General features: G+C 35.8%; 1 protein-coding gene across 4 annotated transcripts in view; it reads right to left on the bottom strand.

The window, feature by feature from the left end:
* Positions 1 to 8739, bottom strand: part of BANK1 (B cell scaffold protein with ankyrin repeats 1) — a 307909-nt gene extending 299170 nt beyond the window's left edge. Inside the window, exon 1 of one of the 4 annotated variants that reach the window (XM_073892030.1) lies at positions 8512 to 8739. In XM_073892030.1, coding sequence (XP_073748131.1) covers positions 8512 to 8581 — 70 coding nt within the window. In that variant the 5' untranslated portion in view covers positions 8582 to 8739. The remainder of the gene's footprint in view (positions 1 to 8511) is intronic. The other 3 variants (XM_073892028.1, XM_073892027.1, XM_025873512.2) reach the window with 3 other exon arrangements.
* Between the last annotated feature and the right edge of the window lie 11531 nt (positions 8740 to 20270).

Below are 20270 nucleotides of genomic sequence, written 5' to 3'. Positions count from 1 at the left end.
ATAACACACAATTTCACATATAAAATCATATAATTTATTTCCATAGCAGATCATAGGTTTCAACAAGTTCAATCTATAGGGAACACCCAGAGAAACGCATTTGAGATATTACTGTATTTAATACAGCAATCAGAAAAATTAAACAGGAGAACTGAAAAAACATTTATATAAAGCTCTCCATCTTGAGATTCATAAGTATGTGACAACAGAAGTGCTGAGAAGGAGCCATGTAAACACATTCCTTCTAATAAAGGTGAAATTTGAATACTATCTCATGCTGAAAGTAGTAACATTTGCTGTTTGCTAATCACCTGCTATGAATGCTCCAGGCACTTTACAAACAGAATTATATTTAATTATATCAAAAATAGGTGTGTTACCTAGTTCAGATATAAAGAAATTGGATTTTAGATGAGTAATTTGCTCAAAGTCACAGAATAAGTGACAGTTCCCATGTTTGAGTTGATACAGATAGATATAGATATTGGTATAGATAATCCACAAATGTGGACACATTTAGTTGTCTTTAAAATAATATTTATCAATTTTAAATTGGAAAAATGTATAGGAAAACTGGTGAGAGATTAGATTAGTTTGACTGCTCTGTAAAACAAATAAAAATCCTGATATATTTTAAACTGCAATTCTATATGCATATCCAAAGATCTACCTTAAATTTCTTTAAAAAAGGCATTGCATGCTTTTTTTCATTGTAACATCTTATACAGTTTAATACTAAGTAATATAACACTAGATATTTTTCTTCCTATAATTTCAATGTAAAGATCACAATTAATGATTCAAAGAATAAATTTTGTAAGAAAATCCATTTACACGGGAGGACATTTTAAATACAGAAAGCAGTATCTTGTTATATTTGTTCACAGAACCAAAACAGGAAAGTTCAACTTTCATGTGGTTATAACATGAATGAGTGGAAAGTTTCCAACTTTATCATTTGATTTAAATAAACCAAGTTACTATATATATTTCTTTTGAAACCTCGGACCTTTCATACACAGAATTTTCTACTCAAATTAATCCAATAGAAGATTTAAGAGCATTTAAAGTTGACTCTCCCCAAATAAGTATATAAATATAATACCATTCCAATGGAATGAAAGGCATCTATTTTTGTTGGTGCAGATCCAGCAAATAGGAGATGGCTGATGAGCCAGAAATTCTTGGGATCCTGGCACCAGTCTGTTCCAGGTGCCAACAGCTGGTTCAGTGCCTTCAGATTCCCCAGCTTCCTGATGGTGATAAAATAGCAGATCCCCCTGACTAGTTATGAAAACTGGTTCCCATAACCTTGTTAGGAAAATGATTCCTGATGGCCCAGACTAGAGATTGCTCCCAATCCCCTTGCATCAATTACGTAAAAACCTAATTTCCTATATCAAACTTCTTTCTGTTTAAAATGGCTAGATTGCTTTCATTAAATTCCTCTAAATCAGGTGTTATACAACATTCCATTTGTTTCATGGAAGGAGAAGTAGATAAAATAATCTCTAAATGGAAGTGGATGAATGGAAGAATAATAATAAATAAGAAAATTATGGAAAAGAAGATCTCTTGGGAGAACTTTCCTTAGCAGATATTGGCTTGGACATAAACACATTAGTGGAATAGAATAGAGAGATCAGAATTCAGATTCTAAGATATATAAGACTTCGTTGTATGGCAAAGAGGGTACAGCCGACACCTGACCAGTGTGGGGGTTAGAGGCACCAGCCTCCCATGCAGTCGAAAATACTGCGTCTAACTTGTGACTCTCCAAAAACTTAACCACCAATAGCCTACTATTGACCGGAGGCCTTATCAATAACATAAACAGTTGATTAACACAGTTTGTATGCTATATGTATTATATACTATATTCTTACAATAACATAAGCTAAAGAAAAGAAAATCATATGGAAGAGACAATACATTTACAGTACTATACTGTATCAAAAAAAAAAAAAAAAAAACACACACATACATAAGCAGATCCACACAGTTCAAATCCATGTTAAGGGTCAACTGTATTTCAATTTACTGGGAAAAGTATGGTTCATATAATAAATGCTGATTTCTCAACTGCTATCCTTATTTTGAAAAACTTAAACCCCCAGGGGCACTGAGATAATAGCTAGTAAACTATGCTACTTTTATGCCTCCGCTTCCTCTTTTACTAAGATAAATGTCATAGGCATTCTCTCCCTCTGTATGCCCCAATTTAAATACATTTTTAAAATTTGCCAAAAACAGTATGCTATCAATTTTTAAGTGAAAACATACTACTAAAAACATTTAAAACACTACTGTTATAATTTTATAATTAATACAGTTTTACAACTACATAATTCAAAATTCTAAACTTAAGAGTGCTTAACTCTTAGAATATTAATCTCTGAGTGAATTATTTCCTCACCAACTCTAGGGACTTCAAGTTTAGAGACAAAAATAACTGCATGGATTTTCTTCAAATTTCAGTAATAAAGCAAGATAATTCCAAATATTCTTATCAGGAGGACTACTAGACTTATAAGTCACCCTATTCTCAGTGCAGGAAAGATGTAATTCACAGATTGTTTAACTTTGAATGGAAGATGCATAGCAGACATCATTTTAACAAAAACAACTTTCTAAAAGAGAAGATTTACAGAAGCAGAAGAGGCAGTATTTGAGAAAAAAAGGCATTCTAGTCCAAAATCTTCTTTTCCTCCAAAAAAAGAGAAACTCGTTCAAACTAGCTCACCTAAAAAGAAGGTAATTGTAAGGATACTACAGGCATTTTATGGCGACCAGATCAGAAAAAGAAGTGCAGCTGGGTCTCAAATGGGCTGGAAATGAAAAGTCAGAAAATAAGACTACTCCCTCTTTCCGTCCTCCTCAAGTCCCTCAACTCATCTTTCCAATCATCCATTGTGGACAAGTCAACTGGCTGTCATCCTCTATTATGTGTCATCAAACATTACCCTTCCACTGACAACAGTCTCATTCTCTTTTTTTGAAAGGAAAGGCTTTGTTGAGTTCAACCAATCTGCAAAAGCCAGACAACACTCATCGTTGGCCAGTAAGCCAAAGCAGCAAGCTGTCTCTGAATTTAGTGCCCATTCTTGACCCAAGTGACTGTTTCCAAGAATCTGAATGATACATGGTTTTACCCATTTAGCATGGGTACAGATGGACAGGACATGATAAAGAATGGGTCTCTGGTCTATAGAGAGGTGCCTGAAGTAGTGAAAGTTCTAAAGTTTTACTGAAAAGTGATGAGAAAATTAAGGAAATTATCTCATTAACTGAAATGAAGGTGGAATTTTGCTTCAGTTTTATCTCACTGACTTTCTTATTAGTGACCCAGTAGTTCACTAATCGTACTAAAATGCAGTTGTCTCCTGAGATTTTATATCAGTCTATTAAATCGAAATAAAATGCGATCAACCAATGAGGAAAATGTGTAAATCTTAGGGATTCTTCACACAGCCTCAAGAAATACTCTACAGATTGTCATTCTAGTGACATGATTGTATAGAATCATACCACTTTGATATGGTATGTTTCTTCCCCACATCTCCAGTGTGGGTGCTTCCCCACTCTCTATACCCTCCCTAAAAAGATATGATGACTTAGAAGTTACAACTTTAATAGTTTAGAAAAGCTCTTGTAGGAAAAGAAATAACACAATGAATTATTACATACTTTCATATAATTGTACTGAACAATATAACTTCTTATTCAAAGTAGGTGCTAATCTTCTGATGCTCTCACTTATCCAGGTAATGTGATATCCATATCATATGAATTCAAAGTAGTTATCACAATAAATGCAGTCTTAAAAGAAGGCCAGGATTTTAAGTGGTCTTGGTACTATGTTATTTTTCTGAAAGTTAGGCATGATCCTTCTTATGGCTAAGTTAGAACAAAAAATGAATGGAATATTGATCCTTACCAAAGGGTGAGACTTAGTCTTCAGCATGGATCATAACCAAAAAATGAGGCACACAGTAAATGAAATTCCAAGTCAGAAACTGTTCTTGTACTTTTTAGAATCTCTTTATAAAGTGGAACACATTAAAAATGAAAGCATGGGAATTACTAACACAGAAAAGCAGTATAAGAGCTTAAAAGAAAGGAAAATACGACACACAGTGTGATAAAACATAACTTATTTTAATTAACTGGATACACAGGAAATCTTATAAAAGACCACAAGGGGGGCTGCCTGGGTGGCTCAGTCGTTAAGCGTCTGCCTTGGGCTCAGGTCATGGTCCCAGGGTCCTGGGATGGAGCCCCGCATCGGGCTCCCTGCTCCGCAGGAAGCCTGCTTCTCCCTCTCCCACTCCCCCCTGCTTGTGTTCCCTCTTTCGCTATGTCTCTCTCTTTCAAATAAATAAATAAATAAAATCTTTTAAAAAAAAAAAAGAAAAGAAAACAGATTTAAAAAAAAAGACCACAAGGAATTGAAAAATTACTTCTAATGATTACAAAGGGAAGTGGTCTTTTTGGATTATTTCAATGTGGAGCACTTGAAAACAACAAAGAAATTTCTGTTCAGTGGTAAATGTCTAAAAAAATCATTCTTTTTCTCTGAGTGAAAAATAACTACAAGAGGGGTATAATTCCATATAATATCTGGTATTTTTACCACCTGGGCTATTTCAATGTCTGCAGTGAAACTTAAGATACTATTCTTTATATTTAGAACAGGAAAGAATTACAAGGCCATATAACAACTTATTTTTAAATAATAACTTCTGGAATGTTTGCCCTTCCTATTCTTATTTCATAGCTGTCTCTGAAATTACTGTAAGATATTCTATAATATATAAAGAAAGTAATAAAATGGCAATGAAACTCAGGCAATCAGGTGACAGTTATTTAAATTCTTAAAACCTGCAACTTATATTTGGCAGGAATAATATTCTTTACATTGGACTTTTTTTTAACCAAACAGTAAATATTTTGGTAAAGTAGCTTCTCCATCTCTATCCCATAATTTTCAGCTTGATCCTTACTTTTCCACATATATTTACACACGTATTTTTTTTAACTGGGTCACAACTGGTACTCTGTGATAATGGGAAAATAAAACATGTTCTCATTTTTGTTCTATTAAATTCCAATTTTATTCTTTCCTGTAAATGCCCTAGTCTAACGCCCTTTCAATCAATTTATCCTTAGTTCTCATTGTGGGTTCTTTTTTTTCTCCTCTCAGAACTATTAGCCATAATATTTCTCCAAGGATATAGCAGTATCTTTCTACAGGAAGCCATATTCCTTCATTTGTTTCATGTGGGAGCTTGATGGCTTCATTCAAGTTTTCCCCCAATTCAACAGAGTTTGTTTTCTCAATAAAAACTGTCTTTTATACGTAAGTATGGCACCATTGACCAATGACCTAAGAATTAAAATAATAGCTAACATGTGTTAAGCAATTACTATTTGCTATGGCACCCTGAAAATCACTTCACATGCATTTTCTCTTTTAATCCTCAAAAACCACTCTCTCAAATGAGTGTTATTGTTCTCTCCACTTTTGCTTTTTAAATGGATAAACTGAGATAATGACAGATTTAGTTATTTATCCAAAATCAAACAGCAAGTAAGTAATAAAGCTAGACTGATGTGAGGCAGTCTGAGTCCAGAGGCCATAAGTAGGGCATGATCACCTACAATATCTTTCAGATTGATGTTGTGAAAAAATTCCCTCTGATTTTCCAAGTATACACCACATACACTGCCGTTTAAGTCTAAAACTCTAAGCAATTAGATATTGTAGAATTATTCCATGTTAAAATGAAAGTGCCCTACGAGAGCTACCTCTCTTTAAAATCTCAGCAAAAGTAACCCTATCGGAACATTTCTAGCTGGTCTAAAGGAGGCAAGTTTTACCAGTCACCAGAATAGAACCAGGGTATTTCCTTGGAATGAGAAATCAAGGTTATTTGCTATGTTGGAAGAGTGCTATCAGAATAAAAAGCTCTAAATCCTCAAGAACTTCAAGACAAAGAGAGAACTATGATGTCCCTCACAAGTTATATATAAGCATCTAGCACGTGGTGAGACAGGGTAGGTGCCATCTCTTTTTAAACTAATTATTTAACTCTCTTCATCGAAGGCATCAAATAATGTTTATAAAAAATACAAAAACTATGGGGTGGGGAATAATCTGCGCTTTAATAAATAAACAATCCTTATCGAAGGTTAGCAGTTAAAATTAAATTTGTTTTAAAATCACTGGTTTTGGGATAAAGCAAAGGAAAAATTTCTCATTTGGACATCGGAGGACAGTATCTAGTTAAATATAAACCAGAAAAATACATTCTAAATGGAATTTTCATCTATTGTGCAACGTTTTTACATTGTTTTAGTACAGGCTATCCTATCTTTCCTGCTTCCATTAAAAGACGAGTTGGAGGAGCGCCTGGGTGGCTCAGTCGTTAAGCGTCTGCCTTCGGCTCAGGTCATGATCCCAGGGTCCTGGGATGGAGCCCCACATCGGGCTCCCTGCTCAGCGGGAAGCCTGCTTCTCCCTCTCCCACTCCCCCTGCTTGTGTTCCCTCTCTTGCTGTGTCTCTCTCTGTCAAAATAAATAAATAAAATCTTTAAAAAAAAATAAAAGACAAGTTGGATACTCATCGATCTTTCTGGTGGCACCATACACAGATATCATTATAATATACCATACACCTACTGCTAGAAATATAAAATCTTTATAGGCATGAAACTGTTTACCATTTTATACTCATATTACTATACAACTTTTGTAGGGGAATAAAAGATTGTTGGTGAAGTGATGAATAGATGATCTCCAAATAATGACTAGTTATAGAACCATGGGAAAATCACTACTTGGGTCACAGCTTTCACTTCTCTAAAATGAAGTTGGATTAACTTTACCACAATGTGTCATGTTAAGCTAAAATCTACCAGGCTGTGGAAACGCTTGTCCAAAGCAGACAGAGAGGTCACACAAAAAAGTTCTCCGTATGTTAAAAGAATTAATCAGAACTAGTTCTCATAGAAGGCTACTCATAGCCAGGACTAGGTATGCATTAGTATCAAAAGATAGTTCCTTATAAGAAAAGTATTTCACGGGTGCCTGGGTGGTTGGTTAAGCGTCTGCCTTCGGCTCAGGTCATCATCCCAGGGTCCTGGGATGGAACCCTCCATCGGGCTCCCTGCTCAGCATCTGCTTCTCCCTCTCACTGTCCCTCTGTGCTCTCTCTCTCTCAAATACATAAAATCTTAAAAAAAAAAAAAAGAAAAAAATTCATTATCTTGGCCAAAGGAGGTAAATGAAACAAGTGATAAATACCATATTGGGAAGGACAAAAGTAAATGGGGGAAAAACACACAGAAGGAAGAGGAATAATCAGAATGAGCTAACAGCTGGATCACATCACTCTAGCATTATTCACAATAGAAAGTACCTCAAAGTATTCTTGACTATCAAGTGGAATAAAAAGTCACTTTCTGGCTAAACTGTTCAATCAAGAAGTTTGAACAAACTGTAGCCCATTCTGTTTAAATAAATTGTCAGGCTGAAATCACAAATGATAACATATTAAGATATCAAGGGCTCTAATTCCTTTCTTGTCTTTTAAATCATCACAAACATACTTCCCATTTTAAGAAAGGCAGTCTTTTAAAATCTATATATTAAAAATAAACACTAGCCAAGAGAAGCAGCATTACCTCAAAAAATGCTGGTAAGCTATGAGAAATTCTATTCAGCAAATTAGTATTTTCACTCAGATTTTCTTGTTGCATTTCTCACCGTGAACAACTCCAGCAATCTTAATACCCAAGCGAAGGCTTTCTCAAAAATTTCAAAACTGAATACTTTATAATCATTATAAAGTTCACAAATGCATTTGCAACACTCAAAAAGTACTGAGGGCAACCGCCTTAACGTCCATTTGATCTATAAATCCAGTTACGTATTCAACATTGACCGTTTCTGCTTTTAACAAGTTAGCAAAATCTGCGGAGTGAGGAGGCTCTACACAGAGTAACCTGTCAGATCAGCGGATTACAGTCCATCCTAGCAATTTACCGGGTTGGATTTTGTAAGGCCGGGCAGATAAACCGGACAAGCAGTTTTGCAATAATAACATGTTGACAGAATTTTTAGAATTACGCATGACTTTAAAACACACGCTTAACTTTAAAACCCGTCCCAAGATGATTGGAGAAACTGGAGGCCCCTATCCCAGGTGCTCTGCAAAGTTCCAAGCACTCCGAAGTCGGCGGTCCACGCGGATCCGAACACAGAACGCTCCCACCTCGTCCCGGCCAGACTGCCCCTCAAAGACGCCCGCCACGGAGCGGCCGGGCCACCGGCTGAGCGGCAGACCGCGGCGGGAAGAAGGGGCTAGCCCTGGTGCCCCGGTCCCCGAGGCGCGCTCGCGTCAGCGGCCGCAGCGCAGTGGTCGCCGAGGGGAAGGGCGCTCGGTCTCCGCCGAGCCCCGGAGCCCAGCGGGCCATACCCTCCGGCTGCCCGCACGCGCGAACACCCACCTGGGGGCGCTGGGCCGCCGGAGGCCCGCTCCCGGCTCCCGCCCGTGCGCACCGACGCCGCCGGCCGCATCGCAGCGGCCGAAGCCAGGCAGCCTGCGGACAGATGCCCGCGGAGCCTCGGAGTACGCTGCCGGAGCTGCTCCGCGAGCTCGCCTCTCCGCCACCGCTCCTCTTCAGAGCACCCCCGGCGGTTGTGGCCAGCGGGTCCGGAAACGCAGCCCCCGGGCTCAGGCCACAGGGCCACCGCCCGGCCTCGCTGGGAGGCTGAGGAAGTGAAACTGCCCTGGGGCTTGCGCTCGCCTGCTTTTTAGGCTGCTCGGGTTTCTCCTAACACTTTCTGGTCCTGTTCCCTCCTCACCTTTTCACTCGGAATACCTGAGAGCAACGTTACCTGTTACTCCAACTCTTGACCCATGCTAGATCTTCCACCATGCCCCCACTTGCGGGAAGAAATAGGGATACCAGAAGTCGACACTTGCTGGGAAAGGGGAGAAATAGATATATAGATCTGGTTATTTAAAGATACAAAGTTGCAGATGTAGACATACAAGTTGAATGTTTTTAATATTTCATTTTGCCCAGATTTTGTAGCCTAGAATCATAAAGTGGTTTAAAATCCCGTATAAAATTTATTTCCCTCTCCTGCTCCAAGGCAGAACTGGTTCCAGGAAAAAATTAGATATGGATTGAAATAGGTTCTCCAAATAAGAGTTTACTTTGCTTGCTTTGAAGACAGAAATACTAAGACTTTTCCCAGAACCTTAATATAAATGTCCCTTCTCTCAAGATCTCTAAATTAGTAATATACATTTGAAATTGAAAATACCTTTGAAGATCAAATTGAAGATTTGGTAATAATTCATGGCTTAAATGTCCCTCTCCCTTTTTTTAGAAAATAAATCTAAAAGGGAGAGCTGTGTAGCAACTATTTATCTCATGCAGTCTTTTTTAGTATCCAAAGTATCCAAATGTTAGCTTTTCTCAAATAACGCAATTTGTTTTTATAGTTTATACCATAATGAAGAAACCTTGGAGAAATATGTGAAATGACAGCAATTTTGAAACTATCACAGATATATTTTTCTGCTTTCCAATATTTCCTTTAATGTCATTATTAACTTTAAGTTGATTTTCTGTATTTGAAATAATATAGCAAGAGATTTTATCTAATTCATGAAATAATATATTGAGAAGTTTGCTGTCTTCTATAAATACCTGTTTACTAAGAGATCTCAGTACAATAAGGTAAAGACAGAGGGTTTGGTTTGCAGGGAACATATAAACCCTTGGAAAATATTTTTAGAAATTCAATTCTTAGGAATATGTGAGTCTTTATAAAACAACCCACTGAGGAGACAATGTCCTAACTGATACATTTGCATATATATTCATATATGTATATGTGTGTGTGTCATATATATATATGTATATGTCTGTGTGTCTATATATATAGAGAGAGAGAGAGACACACACACACAATCTTAGACTATATATTCTTCACAAATACTTCAACGATGATTTTGAGGAGAAAGGAAGAGACATAAACATTCCACCTTATGCTTCCCAATTAAGGGTCCAAATCTTCAAAGGCATTTCAGTTTGTTCCATGGAAATACACAATGCTCACTCCCTCTATGCGCACAAAGATTTGTTAATAAGGATAGTCTCCAGATAGCAAATTGTATCTGTCACATGTATGGAGTCACTTTCCTGTAGGAAGAGCCCTGGACTGGAAATCAGAAGGCTATGGTTGCCATCTTGCCTGTCCACCTTGCTATCTGGGCAACCAGGGCAATTCTGAATGTTGCTGAGCCTTGTACAATCGCTAAACGAGGAACCTGAAGTAATTATATTCAACTCTCTGCTAGCTCTACAACTTTATGATACTGTTTTCTCTAATACGCATAGAATAAGATGTAAAATACACAAGAAAATTAAGTATATTTTCAGATCATCACTTGGACAATTTACATCAATATAATCCTGGTAAACGGAAAAATGAAAGCAAAAATGTGTTTAAAATTTGGGGCTGATTTTTAAAAACTATTTTACAAGGCTTTGTGCTAGAAAATACTAAAAAAATCCTCCACTAAAGTTCAAAAATTATTCCAGCTTTGTTTTATTTTAGGTATCTTGTTCAAAGTTATGAAGTAATGTTGAGTTCCTTTACCTGTTTATTCTTGTGTTTCATTACCGTTGCTGTTAGCAGCTACCCTATTTTGTTTTGTATTCTGTGTGCCAAACACTATGTAAGTATTTCACAATGTTCATGTCCTTTGATTCTCAAAATAATGTGGCTTTAACCATATTTTACAAATGAGGATTCTGGGTTTTAAAAGTTTTGAATAACAGAGGTAGAATTTAATCCTAGATCTGATTCCATAGCCTGCCCTCTTATTATAATCCTCCCCTTCCTTTTAAGGTTATATAAAGTCATTGCTAAGGATTACATAGACATCACGGGCAAGGTTATACCTATATCCATATCGAAAAGTTGCTTTTGTGTTCCTACCTACTTTCCCACAGGAAATAATCTCATGGAAATAAACATCTGTATCTTTAAGAATAGGCATGAACTGCACTCATAATTCATTATAATGTTGCCACTGTTTGGGTGAAGGTATGTAGACATTGTTTTCACAAGGACAGGAAAATGTGTAGAGATCACAGATACACAGAGATGCTATGGCCCAAGTCTTACATGTATTCTAACTGCCTGTGCATTTATGAAAAGATATTTTAGAAATGTTTTCACTCATTTGGTCTTCTTTCTCAGTGTCAAGCACATTCTTTAGTCATGGTTGACTTTATTTTCCTGTGTTTTCTCCCTTAAGGAAATTATACTGTCTGAAATGTTGGGTTATCTCTTGTTTCACATTTGTTCTCAGGGAAGAGGCACTCAGTAATTCTCACACTGAGATGCTTTTTCAGGCAGAATGCCACCAGCAGCATGTAATCGCAGATTTCTGACTTTACCTGTGTTACAGAATGACAAAAAATGCTAGCCACAGTTGGTTTCTTGTTTCTCAATATAACAAACTCTTGGATCCATTGACTTCTTCCCTTGTATTCTTTTTCTAGAAGCATATTGAATGCCTCAATATCATTACCCCACTTGGTGAAAATTATAAGAGCCTCATGCTGACTCTGTATTCCAATAAATGGACAGCTAAGGCTATTCGCTGTTGCCCTGTTGTAGTTGCTATGGCTGATTCCCTGTACCCTTTGCAGACTGAATGCTTTTGCTAATGCTGTTGACTTCATTTCTACTTTTAGATTCTGGATTCTTTTAAAAAATAAAACTGTTTTTTGTCCCCCCTAAAGCAGTAACCTGTTGTAAAAGCAAAATAGTATTTTGCTTCTTCTTGGTTATATATTAATGGACAATTTTCCTTTTGAAGAACATGTCCAGATCTTTAGACAATGAATTATATGTTATTCTCATAGGATGTTATACTTCTCATTTCCTAGCTCAAAACTGGATGAAATACTCAGAAGGTTTGAAGGAATTTCCTAGCAATAAAACTTATTTTGTTGTTATTGAGAGGCTTTCTTCATTTTCTTATCTTTTCCCAGGTTTAACTTAATTATTTAATACTAACCTAACTGTGTAGTGGTCTCCCTAAAGATGTCCACATTTTAATCCCCAGAACCTGTGTATATGTTACCTTACATTACAAGGAAGATGGGACCGAGTTAAGGATCTTGGCCTGGGAAGAGTAAACTGGATTATCCAGGTGGGCCCAATATAATCACAAGGGTATTTATAAGATGGAGGCAGAAAAGTCAGAGAAGAGACATAGTGAAGAAACAGAGATTGGAGTAATGTGCTTTGAATATGAAGAAGGGGACACAAATGAAGAAATGCAAGCAGCCTCCAAAAGATGGAGAAGACAAAGGAAATGGGTTCCCTGCAGAGCCTTCAGAAGAAACCAGCCCAGCTAACACTTGGGTTTTACCCAAGTAAGACTGATTTTGAACTTTTGACTTCCAAACTGTAAGATAATAAATTTGTATTATTTTAAGCCACTAAGTTTGTAGTAATTTGTTATAGCAGCAATAGGAAACTAACATACTAACTCGTGATAAAGTGAGTGTTTGGGGAAAGTCATTAATAAAAAATGTATATTCTTCTAATAAACATATATTAAAGAACAGGCACAGCAAAATACACATTTGTTTCAAGTGCACATGGAACATTCTCCAGGATAGATCACAAAGTAATTATTAATAAATTTAAGAATATTGAAATCATATTATGTATCTTTTTTAACCACAAGAGTATGAAACTAGAAATCAGTTACAAGAAAAAACACAAACACGTGGAAGTTAAGCAACATGCTACTAAACAATGAATGGGTCAAGAAAGAAATTAAAGAGAAAATAAAATATACCTGAGACAAATGAAAATGGAAACACAATGGTTCAAAATCTTTAGGATGCAGGAAAAGCAATTCTAAGAGGGAATTTTATAGAAGTATAGTCCTACCACAAGAAATAAGAAAAATCTTAAACAATATAACTTTACAGTGAAAGGAACCAGGAAAAGAAAAGCAAAGCCCAAAGTTAGTAAAAGAAAGGAAATAATAAAGAACATAGTGGAAATAAAGAAAGTAGAGACTAAAACAAAAGAAAAGATCAATGAAACTAACATCTGGTTCTTTGAAAAGATAAACAAAATTTATAAAATTTTAGAGAGACTCATCAAGATGAAGAGAGAAATGAATCAAATAAATAAAATCATAAATGAGAGAGGAGGAGTTAACTGACACTAAATTTTTTTAAAAAGTATGAGATCACTATAAAAAATTATGCCAAAAAATTGGACAACCTAGAAGAAATGGATAAATCCCAAGAAACAAACAATCTTCTAAGACTGAGGCAGGAAGAAATTGAACATCTGAATAGACTGATTATTAGTAACAAAATTGAATTGATAATTTAAAAACTCCCAACAAATTCCGGGACCAAATATCTTCACAGATGAATTCTATCAAACATTAAAGAAGAGTTAATATCTATCCTTCTCAAACTATTCCAAAAGACAGAAGAGCAAGGAAAGCTTACAAATTCTTTCTATGAAGCTAACATTAGCCTGATACTAAAACCAGACAGACATTACCAAAAAAAAAAAAAAAAAAAAAAAAAGGAGATTTCAGGCCAATATCACTGATGAACATAGATAGAAACACCCTCAAAAAAAATTAGCAAACTGAATTCAATAATATGTTAAAAGGATCATTCACCGCAATCAAGTAGGATTTATTCCAGGGGTACAAGGATGGTTCAATAACCACAAATCAATCACTGTGATAACAACATTAAGAAAATAAAGGATAAAAATCACATGATCATCTCAATAGATGCAGAAAAGGCACTTGACAAAATTCAATATCGATTTATGATAAAAATTCTTAACAAAGTGGATTTAGAGGGAACATACCTCAACATAATAAAAGTCATATATGACAAACCGATAGCTAACATCATGCTTACTGGTAAAAAGCTGAAAGGTTTTATTCTAAAATCAAGAATAAGACACAGATTTCCACTCTCACCACTTTTATTCAATACAGTACTAGAAGAACTAGCCACAGCAGTCAGAAAAGAAAAAGAAATGAGGCATCCATATTGGTCAAGAAAAAGTTAAACTGTCACTATTTGCAGATGACATAATACAATAGACAGAAAACCCTTAAGATTCCACCAAAAAAAACCCTATTCAGTAAAGTTATGGGATACAAAAGTAACATACAGAAATTTGTTGCATTTCTATACACTAATAATGAACTAACAGAAAGAGAAATTAAGAAAGCAATCCCATTTAAAATTGAATAAAGAACAAAATGCCTAGGAATAAACTTAACCAAAGATATGAATGACCTATACTCCAAACTAGAAAAAATTGATGAAAGAAACTGAAGAAAACACAAATAAATGTAAAATTATACCATGAGCATGGATTAGAACAATATTGTTGAAGTGTCCATACTACCTAAAGCAATCTACAGATTTAATGCAATCCTTATCAAAATACTAATAACATTTTTCACAGAACTAGGACAAATAACTCTAAAATTTATATGGAACCATAAAAGACCCCGAAGAATCAAAACAATCTCGAGAAAGAACAAAGCTGAAGGTATCATAATCCTAGGTTGTAAACTATACTGCAGAGCTGTAGTAATCAAAACAGTATGGTCCTGGCACAAAAATAGACACATAGATCAATGGCACAGAATAGAGAGCCTAGAAATAAATTCATGCTTATATGGTGAATTACTCTATAATGAAGGAGGCAAGAATATACAGGGGAAAAGGGAATCTTTTCAATAAATGGTGCTGGGAAAACTGGACAGCTACATGCAAAACTGCAAAAGAATGAAATTGGACCACTTTCTTATACCTTACACAAAAATAAACTCAAAAGGGATTAAAGACCTCAGTGTGAGACCTGAAACCCTAAACCTCCTAAAGAAAACACAGGTGGTAATCTCTTGGATACTGACTTTAGCAATGTTTTTTTGGTTATGTCTCCCTAGTCGAGGAAAACAAAGGCAAAAATAAACTACTGGGACTACACCAAACTAAAAAGCTTTTGTACAGTGAAAGAAATCATCAACAAAACAGGAAGGCAACCTACTGAATAGGAGAAGATATTTGCAAATGATATATCTGGTAAGGGGTTAATATCTAAAATATATAAAGAACTCCAAACAATCCAATTAAAACATGGGTAGAGGACCAAATAGGCATTTTTCCAAAAAAGACATAGAGATGGGCAACAGACATGTGAAAAGATGCTCAACATCACTAATCATCAGGGGAATGCAAATCAACAATGAGATATCACCTGATCACAGTCAGAATGGCTATATAGAAAAGACAAGAAATAACAAGTGTTGATGAAGATGTGGAGTAAAGGGGACACTTATACACTGTTGGTGGGAATGTAAGTTGGTGCAGTCACTATGGGAAACAGTATGGAGGTTCCTCAAAAAATTAAAAATAGGATTACCATGTGATCCACTAATTTCAGTTCTGGATATTTACCTGAAGAAAACAAAAACACCAATTCAAAAAGATATATGTTTTTTGCAGTATTGTTTATTGCAGTATTATTGACAATAGCTAAGACATGAAAGCCACCTAAGTGTCCATCCATAGATGAATGGATAAAGAAGATGTGAGATATCTATCTCTCTCTCTATCTATCTATCTATCTATCTATCTACATCTATATCTATATCTGTATCTATATATAAATGGAATCTTACTCAACCATAATAAAGAAATGAAATCTTGCTATTTGCAACAATATGGATGGACCTGAAGGATATTGTGCTAGGCGAACAAAGTCAGACAGAAAAAGACAAATACCATATGTTTTCATTTATATGTGGAATCTAAAAAACCAACAACAATAACATCAAAAACTCAGAAATAAATTCATAAATACAGAGAAGAAACTGGTGATTGCCAGATGGGTGGGAGATAACAGGTGACATAGATGAAGGGGATTAAGAGGAACACACTTTCAGTTAAAAATTAGTAAGTCAGGGGAGCCTGGGTGGCTCAGTCAGTTAAGTGTCTGGCTTTTGATATCAGCTCAGGTCATGATTTCAGGGTCCTGGGATCAAGCCCCACATCGGGCTCCATGTGAAGCCTGCCTAAGATTCTTTCTCTCTCTCTCCCCTCCCCCCCACCCCGTTTTTTCTCTCTCTCTCTCTCTCTTTCAGAAACAATAAGTCAAGGGGATGAAAAGTACAGGCTAGGAAATATAGTCAATAATATTGTTATAACTTTTTTTGGTGATAATAACTAAACTTATTGTGATGAGCACTTCCTCATATATATAATTGTCAAATCACTATGTTGTGCACCTGAAGGTATTATTGTATGTGAACTATACCTCAATAAAAATAAATAAATAAACAAAAAATATGGGGTGAACAATAATAAAAAGGAATATTCAGTTTCTTTTAGCATTAATTTGCTAAGTCCATGTGGAACAGTATTTTATTGTCAATTGGTGGTTGTGGTAGCTATTTGATATTCCTTCCTGCGGGGCTGTTTGAATTATGTACTTGCTTCTGTTCTCTAGTAATTGAGTAGATGTGCTGAATCTGCTCTTTTCTATTCAGCTGAGGATGACCTGTGGAACTGAATTTTCTGCTTATACTGTAGCTGACTCTGCCCTCCTTCCATACTCCTGCATGTGCTAACAAGTGAAAGTGAGTTTACTGTAAGGGAGCCTGCTCAGTATATCTGAGTTTTAACACCCAAAGCTATAAAATGTTTGAATGTCAAGAAATCTAAAATTCTCCATTTCTCTCTTTGTTTGGCTGTCTTTGTGAACTCTGGTAATTTGTTTCCATTTCTACCCTAGAGTGATTGATTAGATTAGAATTTCAGCCTCACCCCCTACCCAAGTTATATTGATGTTTTCCCTAGCAACGAACTCACCACAGTTCTCTCAATATCTGAATCAGTTAGCTTCATTTCTCATTCCTCCTTTGATAAAAGGAGACATTCCTCCTCAGGTTTTCATTATTCATTTATTAATTCATTCAAAATGACTTTAGTAAGTGCCTACCGTATACAAGACACAGTGCCAGGCACTGAACATACAATGATGAAAGGTTCAGCCCTTTCTAGACATTCTGCTTCAGTTTTTGTGGAGAATTGTGTAAGATAAAGTAATATAAAATGGTTCTATATTAACTGAAAATACCTTTGGACCATCAGATGGATCAAGAATATTTTTGTAAGTAATGTGATTGTTGGGGTAGTTTCCATTGTAAATAAATCATATTAAAGAAAAATTGAAATTGGGCGTGTTTGGAACAAGAAGACAATAACAGGAAGTGGCTGGAGAAAAATTTCAACAGAAAGAGAAGCAGAAATAATGCTTCTAGCCAGTGGTGTAACTAGCTATTACTGTGCTTAGGGCAGGTTCTAAGAAGCGTGCCCCCTTGACACAATCCAAGAATTGGAAGAGAATATAGAAATTACTTTCCACATCTACTACATAATTTCATAGCGTAGTGAGTAGCCTGGTAACAGTTTAGAAGAGAATGAGGACATGTATTTGAAGCAAGTGAAGTAAGTTTCCTTCTGAAGTCCAGATCATCTTGGAATATGACATGAAAAGCAAGTCATTGCAGTCAGTGTCTAAAACACTCATTCAGAGAAGAAAAAGCAGTTAGCATAACAGAATCTATAAAGAACTAAAAAAAGGGGGGAATAAGAACAGAAAGTGGCATTTTGTGGTGAGATTTCTTACTAAAAATTAAGTCTTCATTCTCCAAAAGCAAGTAACAAAAATGTTTGTAGAATAATATCTCCTGCAGATATTCTGAGAATAATATTTGCTCCTTTCCTGTGGCTAATTTAGAGTTCATTCCCTACCTTCTGAGAGACCAACTGTATAGTACCAATTCGTCTTTTTAAGAGGACATATATGAAGGACTTCTGCTGCCTTAGTATCTTTGAGATTTTAGGACAGGGTTTCTCAATGGCACAGGCTCTACATTCTGTTGCAAGACTTCATATAGAAGTCATGCATCCTGAGCCTTTGAGGAATGCTGGGGGAAGTCTCAGGCCATCCTTACTGGGATCTGTGATATTGTAATTTATAAGAAGTATATATTTGGTCATTTAGATGACCAATTATATACTTCTCATATGTATTTGGTCTGTGTCCACAGCTCCCAAAGCCCCTAGAATTTTCTAAGTGTTGACAGTGATACAAAATATGTTTTGTTATATTAATTAGGTCATTTTTGTAAGCACTCAAGGATGGGACTGTTTTCCAGAACCAACCAAATGATTAGAAGGATGGAACTTTTAGGGAGGGAAGGAGGGCGGGTTCTGAATTTGTCAATGGCCAATGATTTAATCAATCACGCCTATGTAGTGAAGCCTCCATAAAAACCTGAAAGAACTTCAGAGGGCTTGCAGGCTGGTGAACACTTGGAGGTGCTGGGAGAGTGGCACACCAGGAGAGAGCTTGGAGGCTCTGTGCCCCTTCCCACATACCTTCCCTATCCATCTCTTTCACGTGGCTATTCTGGATTTTTATCCTTTTACAACAAACTGGTGATCTAGTAAGTAAAATGTTTCTGAATTCTGTGAGCCATTCTAGGGCATTAATTGAACCCCAAAAGGGGGTCATAGAAACCTCTGAACCGGTTGGTCAGAAGCACAGGTAACAACCTATGTTTGTGACTAGTGTCTGAAGTAAAGGATCCTGAAGTAGAATCTGTTGCTGTCTTCGAGCAAAGTGTCAGAATTTAGTGCAGTTCTCAGACACCCTGCCAGTGTCTGAAAATTATTTGTTGGTGTAGGGAAACCTATACACAAACACACACTCACACACACACTTTGGAATTGGGTCCAGGAACCCTTTAAGGATCAATGAAAAATACTTCTTCATGAAGATCTCCTGGAATCAAAACCATGTATACTTTTGAAGGAAAGAGAAGGCAGGGGTGATTTCTCTGTGAGTCTAGGTCAAATGTACATAGGAGAGGAACATTTAAAGTTATATTGAAATAGGTAGGCGTTTAAGGCCTGAGCATAGCTGCCTCCTAAGAGGTAGACTGAACAGCCAAAAAACAGCAAGTAGAGGGTATAGTGAATTTGTCAAAGGGCTAGACATGTGAGTAGGAAAGCCCTTTGAAGAATTGACTGAGAAACCTAAGAAATATAGTTAATCCTGTGCTACTGAAAGTATTCTGTATAAATTTTCCTACATTTGTTTCCCACTGATAAAAAATGTGCCTTTTACTTTAGAAGACTGAAATTAGTATTGAAGAGTAACTGAATAGGAGATAATAAATTAAAAAAAATTAAGATTAAAAAGAAAAGCTATTTTTCACTCTATAAATATTTACTGAGTGTCTTCTATGTGTATAATATTCTCATAATGATATATAATGGATGGACATTACACATGCTAAAATATATAATTCATGAAGAGCCCTTAATAGTATAATAATTAACAGACAGGATTGATAAAAATTCAACTTAAAAATTAAAGAATTTTGTTTTATAGACACAATGAATTTTGCCATGAAATTGCACTAAGGAATTTGAAAAAAAGGTGAATATTCAAAACAATTATAATGGATTATTATCTAGGCACTCAGCAATGATGTGTTGAGTATCTGTTATGTGTCATGACCATGATTTCTATGCTTGGAGTGTTTCCCATAAGACAAATAATAGTAATAGTAACAGAATAATTGTAGGAGAGTATTCCAATATTATAATAGAGAAGGAACAATATTACAGAGTAAGCAATGGGTTATATGGGATGTTTAGCAGATTAGAGAAGGGCATGAGGAAGTTAGCCTAGCCTTGCGATAAGGGAAACTCTCCCTGAGATTCAATTATTCCTACACCTGACCAATTTAAAGTAATTAAAATACAATCTCGAAAGTAGTCTTAATTCAGAAAAAGTACCCCTTGGAACACTGAAACTATTTTCACAAGGGAATTTCACCTTACAAAAAAATAAATAAGAAAATTATAATAGATCAGTAAAACTATTATAGTATAGAGATAGTTCACTTTACTTTCTAAATCTTTACTATAACTTATTCATTACTATAATAGCCTTAAAAAAGATATTTTTTTTCAGTCTTCTTTTCTTAAAACTCTGATTGAAGTGGACAGTTAGCAACTGCATTGATAGTTTCCCCTTTCATACATTTCACACTTAGTAAAAAGGGGTATGCTTTCAGTGACCAACT

Source organism: Callorhinus ursinus, unplaced genomic scaffold, assembly GCF_003265705.2.
Source record: "Callorhinus ursinus isolate GAN/ISIS: 27379988/994484 unplaced genomic scaffold, GSC_fseal_2.0 scaffold4, whole genome shotgun sequence".
Lineage (NCBI taxonomy): Eukaryota > Metazoa > Chordata > Mammalia > Carnivora > Otariidae > Callorhinus > Callorhinus ursinus.
Note: the sequence above shows the minus strand (reverse complement) of the source record. Positions and strands in the feature narration are given on the sequence as shown.